This window comes from Macrobrachium rosenbergii, chromosome 33 (assembly GCF_040412425.1).
Source record: "Macrobrachium rosenbergii isolate ZJJX-2024 chromosome 33, ASM4041242v1, whole genome shotgun sequence".
NCBI classification, from domain to species: domain Eukaryota; kingdom Metazoa; phylum Arthropoda; class Malacostraca; order Decapoda; family Palaemonidae; genus Macrobrachium; species Macrobrachium rosenbergii.
The window spans coordinates 9,167,502-9,193,022 of record NC_089773.1 but is presented as its reverse complement, the minus strand read 5'-3'; the positions used below and the strand labels follow the sequence as shown (position 1 = coordinate 9,193,022).

The 25,521-nt window shown below is 38.2% G+C and overlaps 1 protein-coding gene across 1 annotated transcript; it reads left to right on the top strand.

Annotated features, from left to right (window-relative positions):
• The first annotated feature begins 8,129 nt into the window (after positions 1 to 8,129).
• On the top strand, positions 8,130 to 25,170 carry LOC136855901 (protein SPT2 homolog). The gene is given in 7 exon segments (XM_067133341.1): positions 8,130 to 8,333; positions 13,501 to 13,597; positions 13,600 to 13,646; positions 16,008 to 16,112; positions 18,673 to 18,846; positions 19,353 to 20,446; positions 24,493 to 25,170. Coding segments are annotated over 7 exon segments (1,755 nt in total). The 5' UTR covers positions 8,130 to 8,273; the 3' UTR covers positions 24,671 to 25,170.
• The last annotated feature ends 351 nt before the right edge of the window (positions 25,171 to 25,521 follow it).

Genomic DNA, 25,521 nt, shown 5'->3' with positions numbered 1-25,521 from the left:
ATCACTGGCTCTGCATCAAGGTCAGTTACTGATGCAATTGTGGGGTCTGTGGTGGGAGGTTCAAACCAACATTCTTTGGAAGCTTGAATTCCAGGTCAGTGGCCCCTTTGGTGTGCTTGTTCCATGTGAATAGGTTTCATCTACTGTAATAATAATAATAATAATAATAATAATAATAATAATAATAATAATAATAATAATAATAATAATAATAATAATAATCTGTCCAAACGTGAAAGTAACTCAGAACTCCTTTCCAGTCTGCTGGAGATTCAACAGGCCTCAGGACACCAAGACACATCAAGGTTCCGTAGAAGTCTCTGTTGTATGGAAATGGATGTCATACCTGTTATGAAGGCAACTCAGATAGCCAGCTCTTCAACTTCTCCAGTAATGGCAGCTTTGAAGTTGTGGTCTTGAGCTAAACTATTCAGTTGCTCCAAGAACTGGTCTCCCGTGTCACCTGCTTGTTGTTGTTGTTGGTGGGTAGCCAAACAGTGCTGTGCAAACACCTCGCTCTTTGGGTTCATAATTATTATTATTCAGAAGATGAACTCTATCCATGTGGAACAAGTTCACCACAGGAGAGCCATTGACTTGAAATTCTTTAAGCTTCTAAAGAAAATGGTGTTCATTAGGAAGAAGTAAGAAGAGGTAGAGGGAAATACAGAAAGAAGAGATCTCGCTTATTAAAAAAGAAAAAATAAATTAATAAATAGATAAAAATGCAATAAAATACGAGGAGAATAGTATTAGGCTAGTAATGCATTGCATCTTCGCTTGAACCTTTGGAGTTCCAAATTCACGACATCCTCAGGGAGTATTTCAGTGACCTTCTGGTAAGTGATCGGATCTTTGATAAGCTTGAAGATGCAGCTGGACACATGCCTGTAGCAATTTAAAGTTGTCTGGATTTAAACCCTATTGCTTTAACAAATGCCTTGAAGTTGGAACTCTGCATATTTCACTCATCTGGTACTGTTGATGACTCTGGGTCAGTGTCAAGGGTGCATGGATGCAGGAATATATCCACGGTTGTCAGCTTGGCTTACCTTGAGATGGCCTACAACGCACTGTGAAACATCTGCAGGGATCTTGGATTTTATCTTAAACAACTGAACTCCCACATCATACAGAACTGAAACGGATTTACATAAGAATACAATTGAAAATAAAAATAACACAATCAGTAGCATGAATTTCACCACACCTGTATCTAACATTCCCACTTTGGCTTTTATAAAAACTTTAAGTTTCTTCCAGATCTTTTGCACATGGCCTGCTGTTTTTCTTGTCTTCGCCTGATCTGTGATACACCCTTTCTGTCGAAGTTCGATCTCTGAGATTTTCATTTTTATTTGGGAACTTCCCCCTTAGCACCATTTCCTGAAGAATTGCAGAGAAGAGTTCGTGAATCCGCTGTACCATCGCCTATCATATGTATTATTATGATAAATTCTTTTGGGGGTCACTGCGTTAATTTTGATATTTCTGCTCTTGTGCGATACAGCTGTTACGTCCTCCTACTGCATATCAGATTTGTCAAACGACCGTTAAAAGCATTGTGAATCACCCAAACAGCCATCTTGTTTGTTTAACTTATTTTGCTAATTCTGTTGTAAAAGTTCAGAAACTCCTTGTGTGTGTTCTTTAGTTAGTGTTGTAAAATTCTCTGGGGGACTGAGTATGAATCTAGGGCAGTGTATGTCAAGGTAAGAATGGAGAATTATCAGTACCATTCTTATTAGTAGTGTAATTTAGTGTCTAACAACTTGGGATGTCTCTTATTGTTACACTGCTTTCCATTTGTGATCTGTGCTGAAATCGTTTGTGAACTTTGTACCCCAAGTTCCTGATATATGTTTGTCATAAATATTATCATTCTGGGAATAATAATTATTATTATTATTATTATTATTATTATTATTATTATTATTATTATTATTATTATTATTATTATTATTATTATTATATTTGTGTGAGTAAGTGCATGTTGTATGCTTGATTACCCCACCTGGATAGACTGCATTCGTCCTGAGCTGGGAATGGTGATTCAGGGTGTAAAATCAATTAAAATAAACAATTGTTTTCCATTTACCTTTGTTTCTGAGTCCCCATCTTGCTTTCATATGACACTCCCTTGTCGTGTGGGAGTAATATATAACTCACAACTAGATCACCTTCATTTGTTTTCTGACGAGCCTCTGGAGAAGTAAATTATTACAAAACTGCACTGTTTTCTTGCACGCACGGAGCAGTGCTTTGCTTTTGTTTGAAAAGCCACTGGGCTGTTGATAATGTAACTACTCCCACGAAAGGTAGGTGTTGTGAGCAGTGCCTGACAGAGTTGTAAAATGTTCGTGGTTGTGATTGGCTGTTGTTTCCTTTTTGTTGAAAATCAGTGCTCAGCGTTTTCTTTCAGGGCGATTCTGCAGTAATGTGATTTTTACAAATTTTAATTGCCGTCACTGCATCATCGTGTTTATGACCTCTACTAAGTCTAATCCTTTGGGACAGCCCTAGGAGAGCTGTTAATCAGCTCAGTGGTCTGGTAAAACTAAGGTATACTTAACTTTTTACTATTGTCATTTTTGCTCTTGAAGTGATTATTGTACGTGGTATTCGTGTTCATTATTTTCTCCTTTTTATTTTTGATGTGATTTAAACTTTTTTTTGGTTCGGCTTTATTCATAATTGTTTGCAGTGAACATAACTTAATTCAACTGTCTGTCTATTAAACCAAGTGGAAAGTGTTTGAGCGAGTGAGTGACTAGTTTGGAGTGCAAATTCAGTGATATTATTTAAAGTACATGGTGGTTCCTCAAGTAAAGAAAGTACAGTAGTGTGAAAAATGATACAGATAATTTACCCTGCAATGTTAATGAGACAGAGTAAGCAGGGAGTAGGAGAACGAGTATCTCTAAGTGTATGAATCTCATTGAAAAACAAGTAAAAAATGCGCCGAGGTTTCTTCTGCGCAATCGAGTTTTCTGTACAGCTTATAATCCAGGCCACCGAAAACAGATCTATCTTTCGGTGGTCTCGGTACAATGCTGTATGAGCTGCGGCCCACGAAACTCTCAGCCGGCAGTGGTGGCCTGTGTTGTTGTGTTACCAGAAGCACAATCATGGCTAATTTTAACCTTAAATAAAATAAAAACTGCTGAGGCTAAAAGTTGAGTATAGGCTAAAGGGCTGCAATATGATATGTTTGATGATTGGTGGGTGGATGATCAACATACCAGTTTGCAGCCTGCTAGCCTCAGTAGTCTTTAAGATCTCTGGGTGGACAGAAAAAGTGAGGACAGATAAAGCCGGACGGACAGATAAAGCCGGACGGACAGATAAAGCCGGCACAATCGTTTTCTTTTCAGAAAACTGATAAGCAGGTTGAGTTGTTCCCATCAAAGTAAGCGCATCTTGGGAAAGGGAGGAAAGAGAGTTCAGGAGTTGTCATGAAAGTAGAAGGTAACTTCAAAGTACAAGCCTTCCGCCCCAACCTATGCCTGGTGTGTGTTTGTTGAATACATTTTAGTAATCGTTTCTTATTTTGTTGAGTTTTCCCTACATACATACTTGAAGGTAATGTTAATTTCAGAATCTAATGTATGTGAGATCACCCTCCACATATGTCACTTGTGTTGTTTACATAACAATTTATATTGTATTATATTTATATATATATATATATATATATATATATATATATATATATATATATATATATATATATATATATAATGAATGGCTCAAGGAAGAAAAAAATTAAATTTAAATGTGTTACGTAGCACCGTAAGAAATGCTTATTTCCCGATGACATCAGTGATGGTATTATCAAAGATATCGACAGTGAATGAATTTAAAGAAATGCAGGAGACAACAATTGCTGAGAGGAATGAAACTGAGGCGAGAGCTCCGAGGGATAACTCCGGGATTGCTGAACTTGTACATTGGCGAGAAGGCCCAGTTGATGACTCAGCTGATTTGCTCCGTGACGTCACGTCAATATTTGACCTTAGGAGAGTGAATCATTGGAAGTTGCCTCAAGGGGAGATCGTTGCACTTCATAACAAGACGGCAACATGTATATTATTATTATTATTATTATTATTATTATTATTATTATTATTATTATTATTATTCAGAAGCTGAAGCCTATTCGTATAAGAAGACCACCAAAGGGGCCACTGACTTGAAATTCAAGCTTCCAAAGAATATGGTGTTCATTAGGAAGTAAGAGAAGGTAAAGGAAAATACAAAAAAAAAAAGATATCTCACTTATTAAAAAGGAATAAAATAAATTGAGTTTGACAGCGAGGCACATTAGAGACGAAGTTAAGGAAACGACTTCCCTGGGGACAGGTTTGCATAAGCTTCAAGCAGTGATATCCATGGTACTACTCTACACACTGAACATTTAGACATCCTAACAATATATGATACCATCCACCAAGAGGATGAGGGGGAGTTGGATATCGAAGCAAAGTAACAAGAAGCAATCCAAATAGATGTTAATGACGAGATACTAGGACTACTCGAAGCTAAAGCTCACGTTCAGTAAACAAAATGTGCATCACATCGTCATTTTTCAGCCGCTCCCAGCAAAAAACGCCAGCGTCTTCGGAATGTGAATTTAGTTGACTTCATCTGAAAATGATGTGCTTTTGAGGCAATAAATATAACAACGGGTATCTTAAAGCATTTCTAGATATTATGAACAACTCCTCTGTCGGGAAGAAAACAACATTGCATAAGAGATGAAATTATGAGAATGGTGATGTATGAAAAATATAAACATAGAGTGGTTGCTTCCCCAGCCAAAAGTCTGCTTTACCGAAACCTGCGTATGAAGCCTAGCAGCACACACGGATATGCTTGAATGTAACGAGGAGGCTACATGCTATCCTAAAAGTAATAAAATGGCTACATAAAACTGAAAATTGTGCATGTGTTTACGTAGCACAGAACCTGGTCTGTTGCATGTGACATGGAAATAATAAAAGGTAACACGCGTACGAGAACTATTTCGGGAAGATATAACTTGGCCCACGCCTTTCCTGGTCTTACTGTGGTCTGCTACTGTCACCTAACTATCCGGTAAATCATTAATTGCTCAGGTGAACAGAGGCTCAAGTGTCACAACGAATTTTAATGGAAAGTGTCAAATCTTACCTCGGGAACATACGTAAAGACACTAAACTTTTCTCTAGTCATCGAACCAGATCTGTGAGGAGTAATTTGAAATATGGGCACAGTTCCCGTAGAGCGTTCTCTGAGCAAAATAGGAAATTAAAAGATAAATGATCCAAAATGCATCGTAAACAGGATTCACGGTACGAAATGAATTAAATGTCAGGCTTTCTTTGAGATCTAGTGTGGATTACTTTGTAGTGTAGTAAATAAGTCACGAATTCGCCTTTTCAAATCACAAAAAATTATCAATTAATTCTATCAGAAATACGGATATTCCGGTGACAACTGCTCAGCAAGGACCGGTAAAATGTGTTAGAAAGACCCGTGGTTCTGTAAAGGACACTGTCGAATTCAAGTTTGGTCACAATGATATAAAGGTTAAGTTGAATATTTCATGGGATGCGACATTACCTAATCCCTTTGTTTACATTCTCGACGGAGCGGGAGGGTTATGTTATTAACATTGTAACCATAAACTATATCCAGGCATCAATATACCTTCTTAGATTACGCAGCCATCCATTCAGAAAACAACAATTCCCTGAAAAAATAGAAAAAAATAAGATAAGATGGAATAGAGTCACTGTCAGAGAAACATTACCGAGGAGCCACGTTTTGTATGATTATCGTACACTACACCTACCCATTTAATTTTCGAAGTTAAATATAGACGTAAAAAAAAGAATGTTCTACCAGAGACATATCGTAATTATTATATAGCAAAACTATTAAAGAATTATAGATGGCACAGTGGTAAACTGGTGTTTCTTATAATAGCAAAGGTAAATATTTTGACACACTGACTGTCAGAGAGAGAGAGAGAGAGAGAGAGAGAGAGAGAGAGAGAGAGAGAGAGAGAGAGAGAGAGAGAGAGAGAGAGAGAGAGAGAGATATTCAAAATACATCTCATAATGTCATCATCACTACTATTGCTAGCACTGTTCGTTTGCTAGAACATTATTATTATTATATTATTATTATTATTATTATTATTATTATTATTATTATTATTATTATTATATCTGATAAGACACATCTTGCTTATGCAAACCTTACTTAAAATACCTATTTCATACAAATTTTGTGTGAACTTAGAATTCTCCCCCCTCTCTCTATGTGAAATATAATGAACATCTTTATACAGGAGACATTTACAGTAAAGGCATGAACATTTATATTCAACCACATCAAGTATATGAGTTAAAGGGGTGTAACATCAACTAGTATTTCATAGAACTCGTCTGGTGGGGTTCTGGTTAAGCAACATGGAGCAGATTACTGAAAAATTAATAATGGAAGAAGAGTGTGCGTTTAGGCAAGAAAGTGTGTTGATCAGCTGTTTGTTGAGAAATAGTTATGTGAGAGGTTTGAATGTGGTATATACTTGAAAAATAACTTATGATAATATGGGTAATGTGACCGATGTTGACAATGTGTTATATACAAGAAAATCTGGGACTTCATGATAGCAGTAGGGCGTACTTTAAGAGGATGTTCTGTTTCCATGACTATTTAAATCTGTATAGGCGGACTGACGTGAGAAGTCAGGGAAAGGACAGTAAAAGGCAAAGTTGTGGAATAATAATGATGGATAATGCAAACTGATGTTTGAAGGTGCTTCACCGTTACTGGTACATAGTGAGGAAAAACTGCAGAAACTAATGGCAGAATTTGAAAGTATCTTCAAGAAAAGGTGGAATAGTGAATATTTTTTATAGAGGGTGGATGGAAGGTGGTTCCGCGTAGGTATTTTGGGAGTAAATACTATATAATGAAGGTGGATATATGAAGAAAAAGGTGAGGCAGAACAGTTGAAGAAAGGTGTTGTTGAGAAATCTGGAATAGATTTATCAGAATATCTTGGTTTTAGTCTGTCCGTAGAGTGATAGGCTAGTAAAAAAACGTTAATAATTTGGAAGAATGAAGAGGGACTAGAAAAGGAAGGCCTAATAAGGGCTGGATAGAAGTAGCAGAAGAGATTGTGAAAAGGTGCTGTGTGAATATAGGGGGTTCAACAAGCCACTGGTGAACATTCTTTGAAAAGTATATTACATACACACACACACACACACACACACACACACACACACACACATATATATATATATATATATATATATATATATATATATATATATATATATATAAACATAAACAAAAGACTGTAAATATCATAAAGATAATGACCTCAAGAAATATTAGTCCTAGATAACGACCCTTGAAAGCCATTGGTGGTCACTATCTAGGAAAGATCCAATTAGGATTTTGGTTTTCCCAAAAAGGCATTTTACATTAGAGATTAGACAATCATATATATATATATATATATATATATATATATATATATATATATATATATATATATATATATATATATATATATATATATATATATATATATATATATATATATATATATATATATATCAAGACTGTTGAACTGTCATTATAACTGTCTGAAAATTTTCTGTAGTAGTAGTAATAATAATAATAATAAAATAGTAATAATAATAATAATAATAATCTAGACCGTGATCCTTCTATCCTCAAATGAACACCATATTCATTGGAAGCTTCTTGAATTTCATATTAATGGCTCCTGTGGTGGGCTTGATTCATATGAATAGGGTTCATCTTCCAATAATATATATATTTTATATATATTAATAATAATAATCTAGACTGCTCCTCTATCTTCTGTTACTTTTCAAACGAACACCACATTCTTCGGAAGCTTGAATTTCAAGTTAATGGCTCACGTGGGCTTGTGGCATGTGAACATGGCCCATATTCTTAATAAAAATATAATAAAAATAATGATAATAACGCGAAAAACGACCTAAATATGACATAGAATATATTATTTGATACCCAAATGTACGAGAGTTTTCTCGGGGGATCGCACGATGGCGGCGGAGCCCGTCGGCCAATGGACGGTGGACTTCGTCACTACTCGCCAGACCCCAGTAATAACTGATGACGGAGAAAGAAAGCTGCATCCGGGAAGGCTGCTCCTCTCATTACTGGTTTACCTGGGTTATTTTGGATGGGCCTTTGCACGCCGCTGGCGCCGAGCTAAAATGGATTTCAGCTATCTTTTGGAACTGGCCAAGGATAACGACAAGAAAAATAAGCACGAGGTACGCCCTTCGGGAATGGATTTTTATTGTAAGTCGTCCCACCACAGAGTAGGACACCCTCATTGGCGTGGTCTGTCGCTCGTTATTTCGGGAGGGTTTCATGCCTCACGACAGGTCAGGTCAGGTCGGGTCGGGTCACCGAAATGCTCAGCTTTTTATGAATCTATACCCTTCGGGTATAGGGTTATTAGCGATGCCACCTCAGAGTAGGTTAGCCTGATTGACGTAATAAATCGGTCGTTATTTTGGGGGTGATTTGGTACCATATGACAGGTCAGGTCGGGGTCATTGCAGGTCAGCGAACTGCAGTAGGTCCTGTGGCAGTAAATGAGGCTAAGTTAAGGTTGTAGTATCTGATGCAGCTACGGCAATTGTTGGAAAATCACCGTAGCCTATGCTAGCCCAATGGCCCTTGGATGATCTGCCCTAATTGTATATATGGTAAGTAATATTTTGTCGGCCGTCTGTAACTAAACTCTAATTGACCTTTGAAGACCACGCAACTTGAATTACCTAACGCAGGGTAGTTCTAAGCCAGCATTCCGCGGCAAGCCCCCCCACCCCTCCATAGCTAATACGGCAAAATTGTAACCAGTAAACACCCCTAAAAATACTAACATGACGTACCCTAGAGATGTTTACTGGTTACAATTTTGCCGTATTAGCTATGGAGGTTGGGGGGCGGGCTTGGTGCGGAATGCCGGCTTAGACCTACCCTGTGTTAGGTAATTCAGGTCGTGCAGTCTTCAAAGGTCAATCACAGTTTAGTTACAACCGCCCGACAAAATATTACTTTAAATTCTTGTAAAGGAAGTAAAATAACAGAAAAACGCCAATTGCCACAGTCTAGCTCACCGCGGACAGCTGGCTTAGAATTACCCCCAAAATATATTTGCTGGTTAGCCTACTCATTCTTGGGTTGTTTTTGACCAATTTTCCACCAGGCTAACCCAGATCTTGAGTTGTGTACAAGAATACGAACCTTTTTATGGATAGCCTTGCGCCTCTGGTGAAAGGTGGTCCAGTTGTTGAAATTGTCAACAAGGTAGTTAACAAGAGCAAGGGATCACGGCTTACTTTCGAGGGTCCAGGAGGGCCAAACCCCCTTCCCTCAGCCAAGTTAGGATACGGCCGCCAAAGTTAGGTTAGGTTAGGTAAAGGTTAGTCTGGTTGGGTAATATTCCCCTCTGGGTTATACTACCTGACGACAGTAGTCCTGATTCCTTAATCTGCATGAGCTCTTTACATTTTTGCAAAGGTTAGGAGTGTATGTCGTCTTTGAGCTGCGTAAAATGCCTTTCTTCGTCGACACGCTTTTGGGGGACATAATCGTCCGAGAGGAAGAAAGCACCGTCAGCACCTTCCAGTGATGACGTATGCTACCTCCATTCTCCCCTACTAGCCTCCTCCTACAGTTCCTTTTGTTTATCTTTGCTTCTATTGCTGGATGGTACCTGTCTGTTCTTCCTTTTGCTTAATGTCAGAGGAGGGCGAACTGAGATCGGATAGTGGGATGGGACGTAGGAAGGTGTAATGGCTGTTCCTGCTGCATACACCAACCTTTCGTCCTTTCATGTTCTGTGACCTTGCAGGTTAATGGGAACCCATTCCTTGTTACCTTCTTGGAGTAACTTGATGCCTGCCTTGGTCTCGGTAGATTCTTCCTTCTCCCAGTAGCAACATCTCCAGTCGATGTTCTTGCTTTGGCAACCCCAGTCTCCTCGGGGATGCCTGCCGTGGTTCTGCTTGTGGGTGGCCTGGGAGAGACTTGACCACCCCCTCTTCCTTGTAATTCTTCCTGGTCTCCAGACTGCTGGAAGTGAAGAAAAAGGCTGAGAAGGCAGTCTTCTGCAAGGTGCTAGGAAGTTGCAAAGGTGTCAGTTTTGCTAAGAGCGACGATGATCACTGCCACTGTTTGTGGGAGAAGTTAAAAAAGTTGTTGCTCAATTCACCAGGAGAGGAGGAGGATCAACCCCAACTTCCCATGTTTGTACCTCTCCGCAAGTGCAAAATTAAGATCCCGTGCTTTCTCAGACTGTATAGGTGCCTCAAGGCTGGTTCTGTACATCCTAGTATGTGCATGGGATCAATCCTTAGGTTGTTGCAAGTCTGGGCACTCCAGTGTTCATAGAGTGAAACTGTCCTGGAACATCCATAGTCCAGTACATGACTGGTAGTGTGTGCATCTGCTTGCCTAGATTGTTGTTGTATTTTGAGGCAGGATAAACACTTCACACTTTAACTTTATTTTCAAGCATACAGTATGTATATACTGTATACTGTGCATGTATACATTACCAACATTCATGCATACGCACTTAAAAACTGAGTTATACTAAACTGTAATAACAACAATTCAACCCCAAAGTCTGGCAAATGATGAATCAAATGCTGTTGCATATAAAAATGCTACCCTCAATAAAAGAAAAAATGCCACTTTCAATTAGAATTTGCTCTGTTTAATAATAAAAAAAATCACACATAGGAAATGTTAATTGCACTGTAATCTGTATTCACTTTTCTTTATGTGTCAGGACACTTCTCTTAACATTAAGACCAATAGGGTGTATTCACTAGTTAGAATATGTACTGGCTTGTCAAATTCAAGACTGTATCCAATCAGAGGAGGCATAATGTTTTTTGTTGATGAAAATGCATCTTAACACAACTGTGTGAGATGTACATTGCTAGGAGTGGCAGAGGAGAAAGTACTTTCACACATTCCTTGGGGAAAATAACCTAAAAATGCATACGCTGCATCTTATTGGTTACACATGGGTCATTCAGAAGATGTAATGTCAATACTGGAGGCAAACATTTAATCACCACTAGCTGGAATCATTTCTGTGTGATCATGCACCTTTATCTCATCATTATGGTTTGCATATAAAAACTATCACATTCCTTCTGGCTAAATTTGTCTCATATTAATGTTCCGCAATCCTGTCTGATTTTTACTCTTGTGTCAAATAGCCTTCCACAGTAACCATTCAAGTTTTTGTTCAGGTGTTCAACAAATTGACAGACCCACGCACACTCTCATTCTGTCAAATTCCTCTCATTCCAAAACAGACTTTTAGTCAGTTCCATTTTATCTAACACTTAAGTTTTGACCCGACATTCATCCAAAATTACTTGTTCAGCTTTGTATGTCCTCTAATTGTTTACACATTCTGAATCTACTGAAGTCAGTACTTCCCTCACTCAGATTTTGCAACCTTTCATCCATTTCGTACATTGAGCCCTTCTCCCCTCTGCTTCCCCGTAGGGGGGTAGTGCTGTCAGTGCACTTCACGAGGTGCACTGTAGGCATTACTAAAGGCTCTCTGCAGCATCTCTTCGTCCCCTAGCTGCAACCCCTTTCATTCATATTATCTTTCTTCCATCTTGCTATCCACCTTCTTATAACGCTTATTTCATAGTGCAAATGCGAGGTTTTCCTCCTATTACACCTTTCAGACCTAACTGCTCTCAATTTCCTTTCCAGTGCTGAATGACCTCACAGGTCCCAGTGCTTGGCCTTTGGCCTAAATTTTATATTCACTTCCCCTCTGCTTCAGTTTTGCCCTCCTTCGGTAGTGTCAGTGATGTCGAAGAAACTGTCTCCTGCCCCCACTAAGGAAGGGGCATGGTGGCGACAATGATGGAGGTGCCTGCCATCCTCTGAGATGGTTCTAGAAACCAATACAGTATGGCGGCCCACGTGAGTTTCCCACGGACAACCCCTCACTGTTGGCATTAATGTGCTGGGGTTAGGTCGGGTAGAGACCTAGGGTAAAGAGGGGTTGAGGTTCCTTACCCACTGTCCTTCCCTCCTCTCCTCATTTCAAGTTGAGAGAGAGAGAGAGAGAGAGAGAGAGAGAGAGAGAGAGAGAGAGAGAGAGAGAGAGAGAGAGAGAGAGAGAGAGAGAGATATTCAGTCACTCAGAGTGGAGACGAGCAGGAGAGCTTGGTCTCGGCAATATCTAAGCTTTCGTAGATGGCAGAGTGAGACACTGTCAGATGGAATCTTCTTCCTTTTGGAGGAGAGGCTGGGAGGTCCGGCAGTAGGAGAAGAAACTTGGCAAGACGGAGCCAGTCACCGAGATGGAGAGATTCATCAGAGCAGAGGTGGTCATTGAGATGATTCGACTGGTGGGGTGACCTCTCTTCCTTGTGATGGAGCATCTGATATAGTAGGTATCACAGCCTGTCTGTTGTGAGAAGACATTCCCGGTCTCTGAAGAGCTACATTGTATTGCAATCAGGCTCAGGCATCTGGGAAGGAGGGATTTGATAGCCCAAATTTCCAAAAATCAAACCATGACACCAAGGTTCAGTGACTAGATCAGCTTTAGCCAAAGGTAGTCCTTGTAAAGGACCTTCGGTTTCAAGTTAAGAATTTGTGATTTTTGTGTGCATGAAAAATATGGTTATTTATTGCCAATTATACCAAAGTTAGCAGAGGAGCTTGGGGGGTAATTTCTCCTCTTTCTGTCCAATTTCTTTTATATTTCATTAAGTCATTTAATTTTTTTGAAAGATATTGTTTTAATAAAGGTGTACTAATATATATACAGTATATGAATTGCAAATACATGCACTAGTTTGTTTGCAGTTCTTATATGATTAATTTGCTATTGATTTTGAATGGCCAGGGAAATATTGTCACTTAACCCTGTTATAATGAGGCCAGTATTAGGTTGAACTCCTTGTCGCTTGTTTATAAAACTGATAAAATAAATTGAGGGTGAACTATTATCCCAACTTCGGCTAGTATTGTTAGTTGGGGACTAATAACCAGTGAAGTGGAGAAATGCCCTAACTGCTTAGTTGAAAGCTGATATTTAAGAGTTTCTGGGATTAGTATTTTATGCTAATTGGGTAATTTTTAGAAGTATATGAAATGATAGCCAGGTGTAACTTTTAGTAGTTCATAGGTTAGCTTACCCGTGGCATAAATGCCTGAAAATGACCTATCATAAGGAGGGGCTGGGAACTTGATACTCTTGGATAAAAAGGACCATCTGCAGAGTGCACTTATAAAGAAGCTTTTATGTCCACTTCCAAATTTGCATCCATCACGTTGTAAAGTACGTTAACTGTTTAGTAATGTAGCCAAGATGTAAGAAAGGGAGTGTTTGTGCGTGCAGGGCTATGTGAGAATCTTGTTTTTCTTCCATTACAGGCCTCAGTCCCAAAGTTTTCCACAAAAGTGTCAGGCGCAAAGAAGGTGCAGAAGTCGGCTCCTAACCTCAATGCCATTAAAGCCCTGCTAGACAAAAAGATGAAGACAAGGCCAAGGCTCAGGAAGAGTTTAGGAAAAAAAGAGCAGTAAGTTCATTTTGTGTTTGGTTGATGTATGTTTGATGCTTTTCGTTTAATGATCACCATGTGTAAAGTAATGGTTCATTTTTTTTACTGTGTATTTTGCATAGCTTAAGGCACGTTACAAATTATCTTTTTCTCTTTGTCTTTATGAAACTGCCTCTTAAGTTAATAGATTTTACACAAAGCCATATCAAAATGATGTGATACGACAAATTTTTAAGAGCAATCTGTTGTCTTGCAGTGTCTCTTCAGTTTGTAGTTAGTGGGTGACCATAAATATGTACTAAAAATATTTTTGTAATCCTACTGTAATAGACTGTTCTCAACTTGGCAAATACCACACATCTCACCCTCCCTCCCCATTCAGTATGGAGCCTGTAGCTCCTCACTAATTACTGCAAATTCATTTGACAAAACCCCATTAAGTTTGTATCTACAGTATTTCATCCATGGATAATTTCAATTATCCTTACATATTTAATGGGAATGCCATATTGATGCAAGATCCCCCATGATATGGTCTAAGGAGACTTGTCAAATGCCATCTTGAATCAGTAAAAGTCATCAGAAGGGGATTTTTGAATTCTAGTCACTTGCGCAATATGTCGTAACACAAGTATTTGATCTGTACACTCATGACTTTTCTAAAATCAGCTCCTTGTCCTCTAAGTGTGTTATCAATTTCTTTCTCCAATTTTTTGAGAATAAACATTCAGAATATTTTTATTACAAACAACACAAGTGCAATTCTCAATAGATACCACATTGTCAGGTCACCAGTTTTGTAGATACCACATTGTCAGGTCACCAGTTTTGGGTACCTTTACTGTGACTTTGTATTCCCAATCATCAGGCTTTATTTTCTCATTCCTTATTCTGCAGACCAGTCTAGGTACTGTGGTATAAAAGATGCCATGTGTTTTCAGATAAAGCCAACCCCAAAGTGATTCCATCTTAGCCTGGTATTTTTGGTTTCCTTAGTTTCTTTATTATTAATTCCACTTCAAAAACTGTAAATTCATTCATAAGTACATTCTGGTGTTCTCCAGCTTCCAATATAGGTATTTGCCACTTTTTCTTTTCATTAATGGATTTTTCAGGAATAATTCTCTGGGCTCTCCTAACACAGCTAAATTTCAGAACTTAGCGCATTCTGCTTTCCCTGATATACTTTATATGCACTGTACCTTTTGCTTTTGTGTGTCCTTTATTTTATCCCAAGTCTCATCCAGTGTGCAAGGCTGATGTTTTGTTTTCCCATATCACATATACTGTACATTCTTCATTTATTGTCTGCCAAACCTACTTTGACATTCAGTCAGAACGAGGCCTCTTGGTGTTCGTCTTCAAGAAGCTTTATTCAATTGAAGCTAATTATTCTGTTAATTTTTGTATAGGGTACTTTCAATTTCAGCTTTATTATATGAACAAGTTGGCAGTGACTGCCAACATTTCTGTAGCTTCTGACATCATCCATCTTTTTCACTCCTGATTAAGAGCCATGTTGATTTCTTTGACTGCCGTGTGGAGATGTCCAAGTGTATTTGGATGCCATTTTGTAAGAAAAGAGAATCTCCAATTACAAAATTATTTGTAGCATAACTCAGATTGCACTCCATTTTTGTTTGCAGTCTGTCCCAGCCCATTTCATTTTCCGTACCTTCAATGTTCCTGCTAACATTCTTTGTATTACGTCAATAACATTTTGAAGTTCTGTTTAAAGTGCATCTTTTACTTCTTAAGAGTTCATTCATTGGTGCACATCACACTATAACACTCATATACAAATAGTAATGTTGCCTAATGAAGAAAGTAGGATATGTTTGTTCTTTAATTTTCGGTAAAAGAAAACGATTTCGATGACTTTTTTGCTGTCCTTCCGCCCTCAGAACTTGAAAACTACTGAGGCTAGAGGGCTGTAATTTGGTATGTTTGATGACTGGAGGGTGGATGATCAGGCATTACCTAAGGTTCTCTGCAGCATCCCTTTTGGCCCCCAGCTGCAACCCCTTTTATTTCTTTTGCTGTACCTCTGTTCAAATTTGCCTTCTTTCGTCTTACTTTCCTCCCTCTCCTGACAATATTGCTTTGCAGTGCAACTGCGAGGTCTTCCTTTGAAACCTTTTTACTCGCAGTTTCCCCTTCAGCGTTTTGGCGCGAATTTTACATTCTATTCCATTCTTATTCTTTTCAGTCACTGCTCATTGGATCATGAACACCGTTTACCACTAAAGTGTCAATTTCAAGGATAATGTTCCTTTAAATTTGGATGGTATTTAAATGCTGTACTATATGCTGTTGAATTTGATGATTAGAATTAAATTTTGTCATAAAGTATCTCATCAAGTAGTTTTTTGTTTTCAGAATCTACTCGCCCTTCGTGCTCAAGACAGGAAAGCCAATGCACGTGTCAGTGCCATGATCAACAGAACAAAAGGAGCAAATAAAGCTGTGTTAGAAGATGCTAAAGTAAGTAAATTTTGAGTAAATGTGTTCTTTGAGTAAATATGTTATGAGGTGCAGAAGTAACTTGAGTATGTTTACTAAAGTAACTCACTTTTAACTAGCATTCAGTTGGTTTTGTTGATTGTAGAATATCAGTCTTTTATCAGCTTTAATCACCTTATGATATGAGGTACAAGTAGGATTAATATTGTCAAGTAAGACAACATAGAAGGAGTGCTATAGGTTAATGTTGTTAGTGGTACCTTCTCTGCATAACCATGGCATGAAAAATTTACCCTTGAAACTGTGCAATATGTTCTTTATATGTTGATGGTCCCTGTAACTTCGTAGCCTCATGGATACTCCACCTCACTGTTGACTGAATTACAAAATGGGCTAAAATGTACAGCATTATGTTAGCGATAAGAACATTACTTAAGGTTCTTTGCAGCGTGCCTTTGGCCCCTAGCTGCAAGCCCTTTTGTTTCTTTTATTGCACCTCCTTTCATATTCTCTTTCTTCCATCTTACTTTCCACCCTCTCCTAACAACTGATTCATAGTGCAACTGCGAGGTTTTCCTCCTGTTATACCTTTCAAACTTTTACTGTCAGTTTCAGTTTCAGTGCTGAATGATCTTACTGGTCCCAGTGTTTGGCCTTTGGCCTAAATTCTATATTCAGTTTGATAAGAGAAACATTTACCCAGACTTATTCATGAATTGATGAGAATAATTGTGTGACAGACAGATTCCCTTGGTATATATTTTAGAAAAGACTTGTCTTAGCTTCTTATGTGTGATGTTTAAATGTATGAAGTCTATGGATCAGTTGATTGTAACTACCATACCACTTGGGGAGTAGATTGTATGCAGCTACTATGTTTAAACCAGGTTTGATGTCCGAGTTGATTAAAGGATGAGGTTCCTACATGGAATTAACACCTTTTATGTTTTTTGTAAATCAGAATCCAAATTGCCATGGGTGCAGTGATATTCTTCTGTTGAGAATCTGTTGATGGATCCTCACCAAATTCATCCTGATCTTCATTTCCAAACTGCAGGCTTGAAAGTGGATGAGGTTCCATAGGCTCCCAGGTCCTTAATTACTACAGTCACCTCTCAGTATCCACAGTGAATTAAGTTTCATGAATCACTATTAAGAAGTATTTTTCCCTAAGAGTAAATGAAAAACAATGTGAAAAAAATAACTCGAACAGTTTTATTGGTATATCATAAGCAAATGGACCCAATTCCAACAATTTCAGTAGTACGGCATGTTATAAGCAAATACACTGTTCTGATTGATACTGTACTGTATTCGCTGGCCTGTAAGACTTTTTTTTAAGGTCAAGGAAATTTATTCTGCATCTTATAGGTGATTTCATAGATGAAGGTCAGTGTACAGGTGTATCCTACAGGCTATTAACAACTTGTTTCAGAGACAAGTAACCCTTAGATGTACAGTAAACACAAACCACTGTGGTCACACTTAGCAAAGTCTGACCCAACAAATGTTAAGAACTGTGCGGTGAAATTTATGTTGTTTTCAGTTTGGAATATTAAATTTCTTATTACACAGATAAAAATTTAATATGATCAAACAGTAAAATTGAATGCAGTGAGTTCTGTCTCGGAAAGAAAACATTTGACCAGTTTTTATTATTAGTAACTACTGTATTATACAGTTGTCAGTCATCCCCCATAGGGTAGTACTGTGGCGCTGTCCGGTCCTGGTCATTTCAGTCGTAAGTCATTTAGGCTGTAACAGCCAGAACAAAGAGAGACGTTATGTTTATGGTATTTGCCGTCATTATTGTATGTATTACGTACATGCTCAAGGGGCTGGTACTAAACACGACACCCATTTTGCACATGAACGTGCTTTCAGCCTAAGTGATTTATGGCTGAACCGACCGGAACTCGTGCCGTCACGATGTGCACTGTAGGCATTTTTTAAGGTTCTTGGCAGCGTCTTTGCGGCCCCTAGCTGCAACCCCTTTCACCTTTCATTCCTTTTACTCTACCTCCATTCATGTTTTCTTCCATTTTCCTCTCCTAATAATTGATTCATAGTGCAACTGCGAGGTTTTCCTCCTGTTACACCTTTCAAACCTTTTTAGTGTCAATTTCTGTTTCAGCGCCAAATGACCTTGTAGGTCCCAGCGCTTGGCCAAAATCCTATGCAGGCAGTCCCTGGGTTGCGACAGGCTCACCTTACGACATTCCGAGCTTACAATGCTCTTCAAATATATTCATCAAAAATTATTTCCTGGTTTACAACATATTCCGGGGTTATGACGCCAATCCAAAGGAAGAAATATGGCTCCAAAATGGCAGAATGGTCAAAATTTGAAGTTTTTAATTATGAAAAACTAAAAAAAAAAAAAAATACAGGTTACGGCATTTTCAAGACACCCAAAGGGTTAAAAGCAAGGTTTTCTTACGATTTTCAGCCTACTACGTGGCGTAAGAAGTGAAGCCCCGTCGTAAACCGGGCTGCCTGTATTTTATTGTGTTCTATTTATAGATAATTGGTAATTACAATTTTATTGAAAAAATTTGAAGAGTTTACTTTTGCATTACAGGACCTTACAACAGCAAGAGGAGAAGAACAGTGTGATGAAGATGACTATGGCTACGAGTCAGCAATGAGTCAGCAGATTTTTAGCAAACTAGCAGATCAATATTCAAAAATGCCTGATGACGACAAGCTAAAGTTTGTGAAGTCGAGCAAAAAAGCTAGCATTGACGATATCAAAGTAAGAGAAAGTTGCCATTATACCTGATTTATATGTTTAGGGCAGTTTTGAAGTTAATTTTTACAATATGTGTATTAGGCAAAAAGCATTGAAATATAAGCTAGTAATTTTTCAGCTATTCCTTCAAGTAAAATCTTAAGGAAAAATCAGTTTTTTTTTATGATTTAGCGAAATTGTGCAAAATTACCTTATTTGTTTTAAGCATATTAGTTTTTCATATTTCTTGTATTGAAATGATTCACGTAGTATGTTATACAATATTTTTTTAAATACATTTTCTTATATGGCCTGGGTTATAATTACTGAAGTAATATCTTCAGTACTTTTAAATTCTTGAAAAAAGTGGATTACAATTTCTTAAGTAATATCTGAAGTACTTTTAAATTCTTGAAAAAAGTGGGTTATAATTACTGAAGTAATATCTCCAGTACTTTTAAATTGTTGAAAAAAAGTCAAGGTAAAGCAGAAACTATGGTGACGTTGTCATTCGTCTGGTTCTCTTTCAGAACCGCGTAATAAACAGTCTGAAGAAAGAAGAGGAGGAAGAGATGGAGCCACGCAGACGAAAACGCAAAAGCAAATTTGCAGACGACGACTTCATAAACGACGGGGACGCTTTCGACGACTTCGATGAGCCTGCCAGCGACAAAAAGAGCAGCGTCCCGTCGAGTCAGAAAACTGTAAATATTAATCTTACCAATTACAAGAGTGACAAGTACAATAACTTTAAATACGACGGCGAGAAGGAAAAGAGGAAAGAGGAGAAGGATAGAGAGAAAGAGAGAGAGAAAAAGAAGAAAAAGCCAAAGCCAGCAGCTCCCCCACCAATGAGTTTTGTCGAGCTCATGCAGATGGCCAAACAAAAGCAGAGCACCCCTGTTCAGAAGCTGACGGCAGACAATATCATAAAAGAAAAGGAAAAGGACAAGAAAAAGGAGATCGACCGCCCTTTAACGGCAAAGGAAAAGGAGGAACTCGAAGACGAAAGACGGCGCAAGCTGAAAAGACTAGGTAAATTACCCCCAGAAGTGAAGAAGGAAGATGCCCACGATAAAACTAGGAAAAACGGAGAGACGGACAAAGGGAAGAAGATTGAGGATAAAGTGAAAGTCAAGAGTGAGAACACAAGCAAACTCCAACAGGCCCTTGAAAAACCAAAGCCAGAGCCCAAGGTTGCCGATCGGGCCAAATACTTTGCTGTGCCAGGCGCTCCCCGTCAGCAACCTGTGAAAAAACCAGAGAAATCAACCATGCCACCACCGAAAAATCCTTCAGTTCCTGTTAAAAGCAAACCACCTCCTCCTCCCAGTGAACAGATTTCAGACAAAAAGTTCCAAAAACCCAGAGATTTCCCACCCAAAGATCTGAAGCCAGTTAAACCCAGAGACTTGCCACAGAAGCCCAGATCTCGAGACTTCCCTCCTCTGGATCGCCGAAGACCGCAACATGCCCCACCACCCCCCAAGAGGGGACGCATTGAAAGTGACTCCGAGGAGGAATACGATTCAGAAATGGATGATTTCATTGATGACGGCGAAGAAGAGTTGGATTATTCCAGCGAAATCAAGAAGATGTTTGGTTACGACAAAAGTAGATATATGTGAGTATCTGTACTGTGTTAGAGCTTGCATGGACAGCTCTAGGATTATTAATGCAAGAGTTTGAGACCAGAGTCATTTTGTAGACTTTAGAGTTTGTCAAAGAGTTCAGTTTTAATGATGAAAATTGGAACAGGGCAAAGTTAAAGCTAGGTTAAAGGTGGGAAGAGATGTAATTTGAAGAATTAAAAAATAAAGTAGTGCAGCTTGGGGTGAGGTAAAGGTTGCTGTAAATAATTACAGCATTAGTAATGAGATGGTTTGAGCATATGATAAGTGGCAGGACAAAAACGTGCAGGAAGGTCCAAGCAATTATGGAAATGGGATAGGTGAAGACTTAGACCTGTGAAAATTCAGGCAGAAAGCATAAATAATAGGAGAATGGAGATAATTCATTTCACAGCTAACTCCAGGAATGGAAAAGCTGCCATAAAAATGTTTGTGATGATGTGATGGAATTCATCTTTGCTTCAGGTTTAAAATTATATGTATTTGTTCCTATGGGAATACAAGCTCTTCGCTTTCCTTGTAGTGTATAGAGTCCTGCTGTGCATGCACATGGATGGCTGTATACTGACTGAGGAAACAAAAGAATAACACAAGAAGGCCCAAGGCATCATGCCCATTCTTCACTGGCCTACCCATGCCATTGTGACTAAGTCGTGGCTAAAGTGTGGATGTATCGTGATTTTGGGTGTGATACAGCTTGTACTGGTTATCTTTGTGCATTCAAATAGTGCTTTCGTTATTGGTGTGGCATCTTCATCTCAGAAAATTAGTGTGCGAGTGTCATAAGTGCTTTTGTCCACACTAGTGAGGTCCTTTGTGAGACTCCATATATGAGAGGTGGAGAGTTTTTATCCCTGTAGGAACAAGTAACATATTTTAAATATAATTTGTATTTTTCCTAGGTGTTTGAACTGAAGCTTTTCTTTTAGGAGGAAACCCACCTCTACCGCCCCGCTGTATACTGCCCTCATAGGTAAACGTACACTCAGTTGAGCTGATCTAGGCTTACCTGCATTATTCTGTTTCTCAGTCAGTACGCGGTTGTCTGTATGCATGTGCAGCAGGACAACTCCATACATGAAAAGCTATGGTTTGTGTACTTTGGAAAAATACAAATTATTTTAAAAATTTGTCATATTTAGAGATCTCTGGATTGGGTGGTTTTCTTTTGCCATGAAGCATCACATTTGTAGTATATAATTTCCTTTTAAGTTTATATTTACTTTTATTTGGAGTGGTGCTGTTAGTGATTCAGTTGTTGAGTGATAAATTTCCAAGTGTGCACATAAAATATAATTGATAATGGGATGGATGAATGTGTATTGTTTCACATTTTTATTTTTCATTCAAAATCTGACAAGTTTTCCATTTCTGGGGTTAGATGTGAAATTCTCCATTCTCCCTTATGTGCAATTGCTGCCTGAACACAGATCTAGATCGTCATCTATATTTTTGTTCATAATTTCATAGGTTCTATTTGTCTAAATCGTGCTACTTCATATTTATTTGCATAAATCCTGCCACTTTCTTCATCTCTTCTCATGTCATGTACAATTCATGTCAGTCTTTGAGAACTCAGTTTATTTTTCTGCTACCATGCACCACATCATCTACCAGTTCCTCAATCGTTAGGCAGTCTTTTTTATCAAACTTTCTGTATTCACACCGTTTCAGGGTCCTGAATTATCTTTGTCAGTGAATATTTTCAAGTGCAGAGTACTTAAAGCCTTACTTGAGTAACTAACTTGTCAGTGCATATTTTTCAAGTGCAGAGTACTTAAAGCCTTACTTGACTAACGTAAGTTAGTTAAGATAAGTATGTCCCCAAACTAACAGAAATGTTCAGCCGCTGTCAATAGTTTGTTAGTTCAGTGTTTCAAATACAGTAATCCTTCAATTATCCAGATTAATAGAGCCAAGGGCTCGTCTGATAATGGCAAAATCCAGATAAGGGCCTGTAAAAAAAATCTAGGGGTGTTCAAAGGCAACTCTGTACCTTTCCTCACCTAACCTTGTCAATACCACATAACTGTGTACACTCAAGTGTGCTTGTAAACAACAACCCTCACAATTTTAACTGTAAACTTTATGCAGACAATTACCTACGTTTTTTCCTCATATTTTCTCTATCTCACAAATGACACAATTCAGTAACCAGGTGGCTTTTGTGTGTGTTTACCCACAGCCTACCAAAGTTGTATGACCATTAATGTATTTTTTTATAGCAACTTTCTTATCAGTTGTTTCCACATTGTATTATTATACTTGAGATGCAAAATGGGTATGTGTGAACTATTGACCTAAGCTGGGTGTTACACTCACAGTATCTATTTGCATAAGTCAAGTAGGCTATTACAGCTGTATTTTGGATAAAGGTAATGGTAATGTAACTGATATTTTACTTACTGAATCCATTCAGTAAGTGATCAGCTGTCATTTGCATTGACACAGTGTTTATGTTCTCAGGATCGACTGATTGACCCTACCTAGTGAAAGAATTAGGAGAATAATTTTGTAGTTGCTAAAAGGAACGAATGTATTACTGGAATTTTCATTTTTGTAAGTAAATGTAAACCGGGTATTAAAAGGTAAATTAACATTGTTAAAGTAAAACCCCTAAAAATTGCAAAATAGCTGTTTCCCCGATTCATTTGTTTACGTCTGTTAAACAGCGACGTGATTGTTAATTATGAGAGATGATTATGAAATGTTACATAAGCCATATGTTTGGTACTCTTGTTTGAAAGCGTAGCGTAGTGCAGTAGCCTCGGACAATATGATCTACCGAAAATGAAATTCGTTCAGTAAATAAAGACTATCATGGCAACTGTTTGTGTAAAACACCCTGTGTGTACATCTTTCTCAGTGACGACTGTCCAGAGCAAATTAATTTTTAGAACACTAGTTAATCATTATCTGTCCTATTGGAATAAATGTTTTTTCACTTCACCTCATAATACCACGGAAGCTATACTTGTACGCCTCTGTATGTGTGTGTTTGGCATTTCATCAATGTTGACTTCACTGGCTCCACGTAGTGTGTGCGTTCATGTGTGTTTCTCCACGCAGTATCGTGTTTGCCATTTTTCTGTTTTGCTTTGCTTGATTTACTGCACAGGATTTCATTACAAGTTCAGTTGACTGAGTGTGATTATTACACATATACCAGTACACAAAGAGTATGTTTTATCACTGTTGACATTTCATCTCAGTTGTTTTTTCTCTCTCTCTCTCTCTCTCTACCATATCTTCTTTTCCTCCTTTCGCTTTGTTACAGCACAGTACTGTACTGTAAATATCCTTTAATAGAGTGTGGAATAGTAAGTGTAATGACACGAAAGAAAACAAGCTTTGGCAAATTCACTGACGGCGGCAAATGTGTGAATACGTACATAGCTTATGCAAATGATTGCACTTATCTTTCTCATTTTTTATTTTTACACCCAGAAAATACAGTAAAAATATAAATGAGAATAGCATGAAATATAATTTAAAAATCAGTAGTGTATCAACACGAGACAAAACATGCTCTAACAAATTAAGACGTCTACCTAGCCCTCCTCACTAATCCAAAATGCATCCCCATCACCTCCCAGTGAGGGAAACTGCTTCCCAGCTCCATCCACCTTCCAGAACAACCCCTTCTCTGACTGGGTTCCTTTGCACAGCCATACTGCTGCTCGTCTCCCTTAGTGCCAAGCCATCCAACCTCCCCACCACCTTGTAAACTTCTCCAGGCCTCACTCACCCTCCAAAATCCTTTCTCAGTCTGTTTATGAGAGAAAGCAGTGTTACCGACATTTTCACGAGGCTGCGCAGCATTGCCAACCATCAGAGAGCAATTTTTCAATTTTTTTTATACAGTGTATGTCCAGGTGTGTCTGATAATGTCAAGTTCTTGGTAATAGCGATCTGGATAATTGAAGGATTACTGTAGTTAATTTCCTTCAATTTTGGTGTCAGAAATGTTGGTGATCATTGAACTTTAGCCCTTTGATTTAAGAAAGTGAATTTAGTTTGACTACATATTATTTTCCAGTGACGATGATGATGACTGCGACGACATGGAAGCATCGTTCAGCCAGATGCAGAAGGAAGAACGAATATCTGCTAAAATTGGATTACAGGAGGATCTCGAAGATATGAAAAGGGAGGAGGAGGAGAAAAAGATGAAGATCAAGAAAATGAAACAGATAAAGAGCAAAGGGAGAAGATGAAAGGATTTGTAGACCTTTTGTAAATAATATAATAGATAGTGTCCTCTTGCTGGTCTTTATATATTGTTTTGATTTTTAGAACTTTATTCACATACATATATAAATATTTATATAAACCCATGGACATTCATGTATACATAAACAGAAACTACTATATATGGACCTTATATTTTTTGTTAAATATTAAGAGTGAGTGTGACAGTAAGCCTACACATTCCTGGCTTTCAAATGACCCTGTTGTGCCTGTTAAGTATACAAGTGGCTTTCAAATGACCCTGTTGTGCTTGTTAAGTATAAAAGTGGCTTTCAAATGACCCTGTTGTGCCTGTTAAGTATAAGTTGTGTATAAATGTATGTGTATATGTTCTACTTCAAATGCATATCCTGTCATACACTATATTTCAATACTGTATAACAAAGTTACTTAAATATAGAAACACACACACACACACTTGATTATTAAACCATATTATTAAATTTTTATCTACCACACCTGAAAATATGTTTGACTCAAACCTAATTTGGGATCTCTTCATATATAAACTACTGTAATTCAAACCTTTAAAAGTGCCGTTGATACTAGGTATTTCAAACAGACCTTGGGGCCAATATACTTTAGTCTTATTGGTTTCAAATATGGCTGTAATCTTAAAAGTAAAAATGTTCAGTACCTTGTTTAAATAATAACACGCTGACTTCAGTGACAAAGTTTTGAAAGTACAGGATTCTGAAAATTTCCCTGAGACTTGTTTAATGGGACCCTGCTGGGGGGGAGCTACTGCTCACCCCAGACCCCCTAGCTTGTTGCCTCGCACCTTCGGTGCTCGCTGCCCCTTACTTCAGCAAACAGC